This window comes from Balaenoptera physalus, assembly GCF_965194825.1.
Source record: "Balaenoptera physalus genome assembly, chromosome: 5".
NCBI lineage: Eukaryota > Metazoa > Chordata > Mammalia > Artiodactyla > Balaenopteridae > Balaenoptera > Balaenoptera physalus.
In genome coordinates this window covers 116,950,465-116,962,878 of record NC_138884.1, presented here as the reverse complement: position 1 = coordinate 116,962,878, position 12,414 = coordinate 116,950,465, and the positions used below count along the sequence as shown (strand labels likewise).

Genomic DNA, 12,414 nt, shown 5'->3' with positions numbered 1-12,414 from the left:
TCTCTCTGAAAGCCTCATGTGGCTATAGAGAAATAAAGTAATAGCCTGTATTAATAAACTGATCACCTTGACCTCTGGTTTCCAGTCTTTTGGAACACAATGAATGTTTTCAATACAAAAAAAATGTCATGATCCCATCACATCATAGTAGATGGTCTTTTCATATTCAATGATTGAGAAAAAATTCAATAACTACCTATGCTGAATTTCATAAGTTTTCGTGGGCTTAATTAAAAAAAAAATTAATCCCAGTACTTTATATATGTGGAAAACAATGGTATACATATATGTATAGCAAGTATCCCTTCACTCTCCAGACAGTGTACGAATGGATCCCTAGACGTCTTGAAATAACTAGGTTTTGCTGAATCCAAGACCTCCCAGTTGGGAATCCAACAGAGGATTATAAATTTTTAAAAATCAGCAGGTGCTACAGTTTCAAACAATTATTAACTGCTGTTTGAAGAACTCTTCTATCTCAATGAAAGAAAGTACACCACCACTACCCTTCTGCCCAGTATTTCTTTCCATTCATTTTCTTTAAGCTCACATTCTTTCACCAATTTCTATCCGCTTCTATTAAGGAATTTCCTTTTCTTATTTTGCTCTGCAAGTCATAGATCAGAAAATTTGGGACAGAAGTTGAATAAAAATAAGAATGCAGTTTTCTATGAAAACAAACAAATGAAAGATGCAATCATTTTGGAACCAAAACACATACTTTGAAGTTGAAAGAAAAGATTGTTCTTCTAACTCCTAGAGAAGACATGGAAAACTTTTTTCTCTTTCTATTCCATTTACTTCAACCAAATAAAACCTACATATTATAACATATATTAAACACTGTGTTTAATGTAAATATAACATTTTATGAAAAGGAACCTGAGGTTTTCCAACAGTGGAATAGTGGCATTATGTTATAACATCTCCTTTTTATTTGCTTATCATTTTTAAAAATCTCCCTTTTAGGCTAAAACTTTCCAGAAGTTAACCCCAGCCAAGGACATTTCAGGAAGGACAAAGTTAAATTGGGTCCATTTACCCCTTTGGGGGGTAAATTAACAATATATCCACCACCCCAACTTACACCCTCATGGGGTCATTATAATTTGACTCACAGTTAACACCAGTTTTTTCGTGTCTATTCCGTTAAGGATTATTGTCTTTTTTCAAACATAATGTCATGTAATAAAGAACTGAAAGAGTTTCCAAAAGTGATTTTAATTTTTACTTGGAACACCCCACTAGAATAATATTCAGAAATATAAACTGTGGTGGACAAATTGAAATCTATTCCTTTGATGTCGTGTTGCATGAGCTTTTAGCTTCCCTGAATGGAAAAGCTATAGCAGTAATATGAGCAGCCAAAGCACCCAGATGACTAGAAGTTAGAAGTTTTCCTCCTGAGGATGGTGGCCTCAGTTAAGAAGAAGAAAAACGTAGATAAATTTATAACAGCTAGACGTGAAGTTAGAAATGCATCTTCCAGTTACCTACCAAAAAACTTGGAAAAGCCTCTTCATTCTTTTTCTATTACAAATAAACAAATCTCTAGGGCCTCTGGAAGGCATCAGGGATTTGATGGTATTTATAACTAGAAAAACAGATAAAGGAGGCTGCAGACAGCCTATTCTAATTATAGCTACACTTGCATTCATAGCTATTCTATTTTTCACTTTCCTCATGCAGAGCAGAAACCTTAAATAACCCCAAAGAGGTTAAGTAACTAGGTATTTAGCAAATAATTTCCATAAGTTTAAAAACTGTATGAAATCAGTATTTCATGTAATCTTACAGGTCACTAATGTGACGCTGTAAATACTCCTTGTTGAATAAATAAAAAACTTGCAGACTTCCAATTTATAAGCTGTAGATGCAGATGTGGGATTGTGCTTCTGGATTGTTTTAGTTTTTTCTTTCTTAAGGTTTCTGAACCCTGAAATTACTGCTTAGATTGTATCTATAGTCATGAAAACAGCCTGTGTGCTTCAGGGAAAGCAGTGAGTGGGTATCATGGGCATGATTTCTCCTTCTAAAGTAGGTCTTCACTGGAGTGTGTGTCCACGATCACCCAAGGGTGCTTGTTAAAGTGCAGATTCATGGAGTGGACCCCCAGCAATCCTAATTTTTTTTGGTCTGGAGCAGAGCATAGGCAGTTGCACTTTTATTACACATCCCTGGTGGGTTCAGTGAAGGGAAACTCACACACCAAGAAACACTGCCCAAACGTTTCAAAGGGATTCAAAATTATTTTCTGGATACCAATATTATTTGCTCTTTTGAAGGATAATGGGCTTCAAAGAATAGCCAAATGTTATGAGCTCAAGACTCTTGGTTACCGAACCGGGAAATCTCTCTACTCTCCTTTTGGAAGTTAGTCTTGAACCTCACCGTGACAGCTTCTGGTGTGTTATTTAAATTAACTCTTGTATTATTATTAAGCTTTCCAGATGGTTTCGTTTATCTACCACCTAGAAGGTATGTTCCCAGGAGGCAAGAACTATGTTTATATATTTGAAAAAAGAGATATTTTCAACATTATCTAGTACCTATAATAAATATTTATTAGGCCCTCAATAAACATTATAATTTTGGATAAAATGCAACTTCTGTTGCTTTAAAATCTGCTTTAACTTCTGAGGCACGGAGCCACCTTCTTCATGGATACTGCTTCAAATCCAGTTGTTCCAATACCCCCCAGCATGGTAGAAAATGGAGGCCACACCTAATATTCATTAGAAATTGGCAAGTGTGCTTGGGCTCCGTTATTTAGCCACAAGGAAAAGGCAGAGCCCCAGTAATAGCTTTGATTACTTGGCAAGGGAAACCAAGCCCTTGGGGTGTTCCAGACTCTCTTTGGCCTATAAACCTGTTTGAAAACCTGTTTCTCAGAATTTAAAGCTTAACTCAGTTGAGGTCAGTATCATAGTAATGTCAATAATTCTCCTGCTTTCAGTTATCAGGCAGACCAGTACAATTCATCATTAACTTTATTTTCATGGAAAGGCAACTTTGGGAAAAATAGCTCTAATTTAAACTATTTTATTTTGACTTTCTTTCCCTTAAGAAATAGTCCTGCCAATATTACTGCCTTTGGATGTTGTATTTTCCTAAACCTTAGCACCTTCCAATGCCTGAAATGATTCCCTAATAGCAGAATGGGGCAGAATAGACAATATTTGGGACATCACCAGGACAAGAACTTAAGGCTTTCAGAAAAAGATCAAATAAGCCTTTGGGTCTGAAAGTAATTTTCAGTAATTGGGATTTTATGAAGTTTCCAAATTACTTCTGCTTTAGCTGTTTTAGCGGGGTATGGTACTGAGCTACACTGCCTGATGGAATATTCTGGCATGGTTAATTTCTTTCTCTTAGGAGTCAAAAGCTTAATGAATAATAAACTATTGTTCATCTCCCTCTGAACAGACAGCTCCACTTCTGGTCAGCTGTCAGAAGCACATGCCAAAATAAATTAACTACATCCTCTCCCTGAGTGGACCTCTAGCCCTGGGGCTGGGGTTAGAGTGATGATTCAAGGTTCTACTTGGTCACTTGCTATAAGATTTCTCTCTTTTATTTCTGGAAACTGAAGAAGGAAAATGGCTCAAGATAGACATTAATTAGATTAGATCTTGCCACTAGTTTAAGGTAGGAAAGGTATTCATTCACACCCAGGATAACACTATTATTTCTTCCTTGGAAAAAGCACCTGTAAATTTAGAAGATGTTGCTTCTAATATGTGAATTTATTAAGATGGATACAACTTCAAACTTCATGGTTTATCTAAATTGATTTGCTAACATTGAACTAAACAGCAATAATGGAGAAATAGTGAACTGGAGCTACTCCTCACATATTATCTTTAAGAATCACCTGATCATATTGAGCTGCTTGTGGGCAGGGTTTAAGTATGATTTAGTTTTGTATTTTCAGGACCCAGTTCTATGCTCGTTACAGCACAGGTGCTAAATAAATGCTTGCGATTTAGTGACTTGAAATTATTTTTCCCGCAGCATGAAAATGGTTAAAGAACTGCAATAACTTAACGGCCAGTAGAGGGCAATAAAGTTAATTTTAAGAAATTTGTAGGGTCCAGTTTAAACCCATCTTCAGTCCCAGTTCTAGCCTGGAAAGGCTTTTCTCCAGAGTAGTCTCATTTAGCCTCCTGATTTTACCTTAATTCAGTGGTACCACATTAGACCCCCCTTTCTGCCCCCCCTGCAATAGAGTATATAAAAGGGGAAGATCAGACTGGTCGGTGTGTGTTGATTTATACACCATAGCTCTCTCTGCTTGGTTAATTCTTAGCTTAATCAAGACCATTTGACAATGGATAACCTTTAGAAGTGAAAAACCACAATAGAACCACTGGGTAAGATGTGGAGTAGGGAAGACATTTTGGCTTTAAGCTTCATTCGGTAGAAAACTGGAGATACAGTAAGATACTAATTCCATTTAAAAGAACCCAAACACATGTTCATATTTATGCATATAAATAAGATCAGAAAAAAAATACAAACTATGGTTTTTAATTCATGGTTAGCAAGGAATTAATACATGGAATAGTAAGGGTTTTTATCTTATTCATGCTTTCTTATATTTTTTTTCAGATTTTTTTTTTTTTTTTTTTTTTTGGCCGTACCCACGGCTTGAGGGATCTCAGTTCTCCGACCAGGTATTGAACCCGGGCCACAGCACTGAAAGCCCGGAATCCTAACCAGTAGGGCACCAGGGAACTCCCTTTTTCAGATTTTTATAGTGAATAGATATTTCTCCCAGATTAAAAAAAGTTACATTAGGTAGCACTTCCCACCAACAATTTAGAGATGAGGAAGGAAGGTGTGACTAACTTTCCTGAAACTAACTTTAACAGGGCCTGACTTGTCTTTGCCAGTCTCCCCTCCTTCCCCACAGTGAGTTTGGGGGATGGCAAGGGCCATTCAGAGGGTCATGGGACATCCCACTAACTTTGTTATTCCACGTGCTCCCGTGACCACGGTGACACAGGCTGTTTCACATATTCCTTGACCTAGGTGGGAGCAGGCAAGTAACAACAGCTTTAAGAGGGGCCTTTCTTCTACATTTCATTTTTGATATTGCATTTTTCTATCTCTACAGAGCCCCGTATCTTTCCCATGTTATTTTTAGTCATCCTTGCAGGGAAAAAAAACCAAGTCAATCAGGGTTTCTGGCATGTCAGCTTTTCATGAAGAGAACACAAAGTAGAGCTCCCAGCAAGCCTCATAAAACATAGGATTTATGGGAGACCTTTCATCTACATCCAGTTAAAATGTTCCCTGCTAGGCGACTGAGAGTGCATGGAAATCATCATTTGAAAAGGCCTTACTTTAAGGACTGAATACAGAGGCTCAAATGTTGCTTCACCTCCTCTTCCTTTTCATAGGACTCCAGTACACTGTGCGCTTCATCGTGGTGATAGCAGTAGATTTTATAAATATCTTCCAGTGGCCCTTTAATCTGCAAGAATACTTCTCCTGATAAATGCAAAACAAAGGCAAGATGACATCAAGTCAGACCAAACTGGCACTTCACATATTTATTTTGTGACAACATTGATTAGTGTTAACAAGTTGGATGGGTCCCATTTTATACCTAGATTGTTGGGGGGGGGGACACAACAACCTAGTGGATGACGCTGAGGGACCTTCTTTCCTCCCTTTTCTTCCTTTTTTTCTTTCCACCCTCCTCCTTCCCTTCTCCCTTTTTCATTCCTTCCCTCCTGTCTTTTATAAAACAAAGGATAATGAGCTTAATGGAGGTGGGCAGAAAAAGAAAGCTGGTTTTCTTAGATTATGCCCTTGGTTAGTGTGCAGGGTTCTGGAGTAAACAAAGATAAACAAAGAAAAACAAAGGGCATCGCTCACTACCTGGTTCTATGAGGGCTAAGTCATCACCCACTGCAATTGCCCACCCTGAGAGGAATCCAGGATGAAAAACAGGATGAGGCACTCGTCGCTTTGGATAAACAGACCCTCAGAGGGTTGGGTGTATGTCTCAGGAAGCCTTTCAATCACCCCAGATTCTTGCATCGTCCCATACAGAGAAAAGCACTAAAATCATTAACTTGGGATATCTGTTCTTTGTGACCAACAGTAATCTTTCAGCAAGATGTGTGTTTGATTGCGTGTATTTCCTAGCCCCAAAAATCATATATAAACTGGCTTCTCCTCCACCTCTTTGGAATCGTTTCCTCAGAGCCACTGAGAGGTCGTCTCCTTAGAGTCCTCAGTAAGTCCCTGAATAAAACTTAAACACACAACTCTTACACTGTGAGTTTTTCTTTGACACCAGTTAGAGGCTGTACTTTAGAATCAGTCTGTATGGGTTCAGGTTAGGCTGTGCTACAGACTTGGACAAGTTAGTTTTTGCTCTCTGAACCTGTTTCCTCATCTATAAAATGTGGACAATAATAGATCCAATTGCACAGGGTCATTATAAAATTAAAGAGATAGGGTATGTAAAGTTCAGATTACAGTACATACATAGTAAATGCTCAAAATGGAGCAGTTATTGTCAATTTGTTAGAGGCATGAAGAGTGAAATTTCAGGTTCTAGGTAAATTATTTTTCGCTATTTATTTTACTAACATTTCCTGAGTTTGTCTGAGAGGCAAGCAGTGGATGTGAGGGAAATAAAATATTTTCTTTTATGTGATAATAGAAAGAACTGGTCATTATTCCTGTTAAAAATCAATTGGATAATACTATGAACCAGTGTTATGACTGTTCATAAAGCAACCTGGGCTAATTATGTCCAGGTATTTAAGGAATCCTTTTTGATATATGATAAAATTGGGTCTATAACTGATGACTCAAGTACATATTGGAGAATACTTTGATTTAATCACCACTTCATCACATAAAAATGCATCCACTCTCCAACCCAGAACGTGTTAAGATGATTTGGGAGACACAGAAGAAATATGTGATAGATCTGCTCCCCAAAACATTGCCAGTTTGGGGTTGATAATGATTTGGGACTGAACTGATTGGAAGTGATAATGGACCTGCTAATCTGGGTCTATTATAGTAACAAGTCATTCTTCCTACAGATATAGAAGTGCGCTTTATATTTTCAACAAGTTTTGCATATATTAACTGCTTAACCCCTTATACATATGAGGAGATAAGAGGTTATTTATCCATATTAAATAAGGATGGACAAATCTGACTTTAAAACAAAGAAATGATTTTTCCAAAGTCCTGTCAGGAGATGGAGAGCCAGGATTAGAGGCCATATTCTCCTCATTTTTCCCTTAGATTTTAGCCCTCCCCACATCAGAGTTCTGCTGGACCCTGGACACAGTGACGCAGTTGCCTGGAACACTGGACTCAGAATCAGAAATCACTGTCATTTACGATTTGTGAAGTAACTTCGGGAATGACTTTTTAAAAAAATTCTTTGAGCCTCAAATCTCTCATTTGTAAAATGGAAATAATAGTTACATTTGAGATGATTTTGAGAATTAAATGAAATGTGGATGTTAAATCTCCTGGCACTGACAAGTTCCTCAATAAATGTCACTTGCTTTCTAATGCTGCTCTACTATTTCTAGAATTATAACACTAGTACTTTTATTTTTTCATTTTTTAAAATTTATTTTTAAAGATTTTTTTTTATGTGGACCATTTTTAAAGTTTTTATTGAATTTGTTACAATACTGCTTCTGTTTGGCTTTTCAGCCACAAGGCATGTGGGATCCTAGCTCCCCGACAAGGGATTGAACCCGCGCCCCCAGCATCGGAAGGCGAAGTCTTAACCACTGGACCGCCAGGGAAGCCCCATTAAATTTTTATTGGAGTATAGTTGATTTACAGTGTTGTGTTATTTTCAGGTGTACAGTTAAGTGAATCAGTTATACAGATATATATATATACACATATATACATTCTTTTTCAGATTCTTTTCCCATATAGGTTATTACAGAATATTGAGTATAGTTCCCTGTGATATACAGTAGGTCCTTGTTAGTCATCTATTTTATATATAGTAGTGTGTATGTGTTAATCCCAATCTCCTAATTTATCACTTCCCCCCACATTTCCCTTTGGTAACCATGAATTTCATTTCGAGATCTGTGAGTCTGTTTCTGTTTTGTAAATAAGTTCATTAGTATCATTTTTTATTAGATTCCACATATAAGTGATATATGATATCTGTCTTTCTCTGTCTGACTTAATTCATTTAGTATGATAATCTCTAGGTCTATCCATGTTGCTGCAAATGGCATTATTTCGTTCTTTTTTTAAGGCTGAATAATATTCCTTTGTATATATGTACCACACCTTCTTTATCCATTCATATGTTGATGGACATTTAGGTTGTTTCCATGTCTTGGCTATTGTAAGTAGTGCCACAATGAACATTGGGGTGCATGTATCTTTTCTAATTATAGTTTTCTCTAGCTATATCCCCAGGAATGGGATTGCTAGATCATATGGTAGTTTCTTAGGAAATCGTCATACTGTTCTCCATAGTGGCTGCACCAATTTACATTTCCACCAATAGTGTAGGAGAGTCCCCTTTTCTCCACACCCTCTCCAGCATTTACTGTTTGTAGATTTTTTGATGATGGCCATTCTGACCAGCGTGAGGTGATACCTCATTGTAGTTTTGATTTGCATTTCTCTAATAATTAGTGAAGTTGAGCATCTTTCATGTGCTTTTTGGCCATCTGTCTGTCTTCTTTGGAGAAATGCCTACTTAAGTCTTCTGCCCATTTTTTGGTTAGGTTGTTTGTTTTTTTTTGTTTTTTTTTAATAAATTTATTTATTTATTTATCTATCTATTTTTGGCTGTGTTGGGTCTCCGTTTCTGTGCGAGGGCTTTCTCCAGTTGCGGCGAGCGGGGGCCACTCTTCATCACGGTGCGCGGGCCTCTCACTATCGTGGCCTCTCTTGTTGCGGAGCACAGGCTCCAGACGCGCAGGCTCAGTAGTTGTGGCACACGGGCCTAGCCGCTCCGCGGCATGGGGGATCCTCCCAGACCAGGGCTCGAACCCGTGTCCCCTGCATTGGCAGGCAGATTCTCAACCACTGTGCCACCAGGGAAGCCCTGTTTGTTTTTTTTGATATTGAACTGCCTGAGCTGTTTGTATACTTTGGAGATCAATCCCTTGTCAGTTGCTTCATTTGCAAATATTTTCTCCCATTCTGTGGGTTGTCTTTTCGTTTTGTTTATGGTTTCCTTTGCTGTGCAAAATCTTTTCAGTTAAATTAGGTTCCATTTGTTTATTTTTATTTTTGTTTTTATTTTCATTAAAACACTAGTATTTTTAAAGTATTACATTATTTTCTAATTTCCATCCAGCCAATAAAAGATGTTTCTTTCCTTTCATTTATGGGATTTCTCTGTGATTAAAGTTAGACTCTGTGTGTGTGTGTGTGTGTGTGTGTTTTGCTTGGTTGGTTTTTGTTTTAGTGCTTTTTTGGACTTGTAAGGAAACACAGTGACTGTGAACATTTTTGGAACTGAAGGGATAAGGGATCCTGGTTAGGTTCCTGGGATTTTACTGAATTGATCCTTCTGCCAGTGGAGGTCTTACAGATTCACTCTTCACGACAGTTAGCAACACAAATAGTAAGAAAGAGAGTAGTTACAAGAGGAGAAAATAAAATAGGACAGTGGCTAAATTTAGGGTTGGGCATAAGAGGAGGCGAGCCTCCCAGTCACAGAGGCAGGTAGCAAACGGGAGTGAGGGCTTTGGCTGGGCAAGGGAGTCAAGGCTCAGATGAGCTCAGCAGCAAGTCAGGAAGAGAGGATCTGAATACCCGCAGCCCAACACGAGATGAAATTGTAAATATGTGTGTTCACTACAAAGCAGCTTAGAGTAGAGACAAAGGATGAAAGAGGTCTGGACAACCTCATAAATCCACAGTAGGATCAAGTCAGATAGTCAAAACACAAAGGACAACGGCATTTATTTTGCACACAATGAAAACATTAATTGTAAATTCCCTTATATTTTCTTTAACAGAAGTGGTCTAGTTTGAAAGAATTTATAGCTCTCTCCTGAACAGCAGAGTTGAATTTTTTACTCTTTTCCAAGTAAAATTCTGTTGGGCCTCTAATAACAATGATTAAAGTTAAAAGATATTTAAGCACTCTAATTGAGAGTCATTTATTCACCCAGAGGCCAAGTACAATACTGGGGGGCAGAATATTTGATTCCCCTCCCAGCCCTACCAATGTATGCTGCTTCATAATAGTGCAGATGAAGTGATGTGTCTTGCAGCAAAAAAAAAAAAAAAAAAAAAAATTATTCTGTTTCCACGGTAACGTGACTCTCGGCTGCATTTCTTCAGTGGTGAAGGACAACTGTTCTGTCTACTGTATGTGGGCTTGAAAGAATGATTAGGATTGGAGAAGGGACTGAGCCAAGACCAGCTAAGGTAATTTCCCTTCTGGCTGCCTGTCACAAAATCACCAGAATCCTCTGAAATAAATCTAACTATCGTGTGCTTCTTTTTCAAAATTCTACAACCCAAGACTTTCTGCATTGACTTCCCCCCAGAATATCTGCCATACAAAAGGAGGGGAAAAAAGCGCACCTTTTAAAATGCCCTTAGTTACCTCCTTTAAAAACAGCTTCCAGGGATATTGAACACATTTTATATCCTGGCATCTAATGTAAACTGTCACTAATATAAACACATATATGTTCCTCTTCTTGGCCCACCTCTTCTTTACTTGCAGACCCTCATGTCCATCCCCAAGGTGTACCATACCAAGTGATAGGCTTCTATATTATTCTGACCCAACTACAAGATGAACTTCCCCTACAGGTAAGTAAGCCAGAGTGAAACCAACAATATCCAAGAGACCTCCCTGCCGTAGGCCTTGTTTAAGAAAATGGCATAAAAGGGAGTGAAGTAATTATAGTCTTTATTTAGTTCAGCCTTATTTGATAACCATTTAATGAGTGACTATTATGCACTGAGTACTTTGGTAAGTACTGCAGACACAAAGAACCAACACTTCCCTCAGGTGACTTATGGAGGCCAGTAAGGGAGAGAGAAGAGTAAACTCTCATTTCCCATGCTATGTGAAAAGTATGACAGTAGCTACAAAACACAGAGGGTGATCCATTCTGCTCTTGAGAAACTTTGAGCTCTTTCCCTAACAGTCTGCCCTTGAAATAGGAGTTATGAGTGAGCGCAAAAGCACAGAGATGCATGGAGGGAGCAGGTTCTGCTCAGAAACTGCAAGTGGTCTCCGATGGCTGGCTGGTGCCACACCTGGGGGGGAGGTTTCAGAAGAGGCTATATAGGTGAGTAGGGGCCAGATCATGAAAGACCTTGTGATAATTAAGAAGCTGGAACTTTAGCCTGAAGGTGATAGAGAAGCGCTGATGGATTTTAGGCAGCAGATTAATATGATTAGATTGTATTTTAGAGAGTTTACTCTTCGGTTAATCATATGAACAATGGAATTTGGGGGAGGAGTTAGGGAGACTGGAAAAGAGAAACCAGTTGAAAGGCTTCTATAATAATGTAAGAAATAAATAAGGAGGGCTAAAACAGAAAGTTACGGCAGTCAAGAGAGAGTACTCTAAAATCCACCGACTGGTTTCAGATTCTGGTTTTACTGTTGTGACATTTGGGAAAATTACCTGATTTCTCTTTTCCTTAATTTCTTCATCCAAAATATGGAATAATCATAATGGTAGGGTTGTTTGAAGATTAAATGAGTTAAAATATGTAATGTAGTTATATCAGAAGGTGGCGTGCAAATTCTCATTAGATGTTAGTTTTAACCACTAAAGCAAAAGCAGGGAGGATGGAGAAGAGAGAGAAAAAAAATAAGGACATTGAACATGTGAAAGATGAAGAGGATAACTCCAGGCATATCTCAGGAATTCAGTTTCAGTAAACATGAGGATAGACAATGAGGACAAAATAGAGTGTTTTAGTGGGAAGACAACGAGTTGAATTTTAGATGTACTGAGTTTGTCACCCATAGTATATTCAAGTGGAGGGCCCTTCATGAAATTGGATATATGAGTCTGGGATTCAGGAAAAAAGAAGATCTGGAATAGAGATGTAGGTATGTAAAACCTGAGTAGTAGAAACCATGAATTTGATATGGTCATGCAAGAAAGTCCATGGAGTGAGAAGAGAAGAGGGCATGAGGACCAAATGCTGGGAATACTAACACTGAGGGGAGCCTAGAAGAAAAAGAGTCTGCAGAAAAGTTTGAGAAGTTACAGCCAGAGAGAAAGGAGAAAAACTAGGGTGGGTGTCAGCAAAGCCAAGGATAAAATAGTGAGAAATACTTCAGAGAGAGTGAACAAGTTTGTGAGTGACAGAGCCTGTTATTATCTCCCAATACCAGTACTCCCCCTTTTCTGTAATGATGAATTATGGGCTGCCCCAAATAAAAACTACATTTCC

The 12,414-nt window shown here is 38.2% G+C and overlaps 1 protein-coding gene across 1 annotated transcript in view; it reads right to left on the bottom strand.

Annotated features, from left to right (window-relative positions):
• Positions 1–12,414, bottom strand: part of ARHGEF38 (Rho guanine nucleotide exchange factor 38) — a 148,556-nt gene that overhangs the window by 45,428 nt on the left and 90,714 nt on the right. Inside the window, exon 4 of the mRNA XM_082463099.1 lies at positions 5,349–5,496. Within this exon, the coding sequence (XP_082319225.1) occupies positions 5,349–5,496 (148 nt within the window). The remainder of the gene's footprint in view (positions 1–5,348; positions 5,497–12,414) is intronic.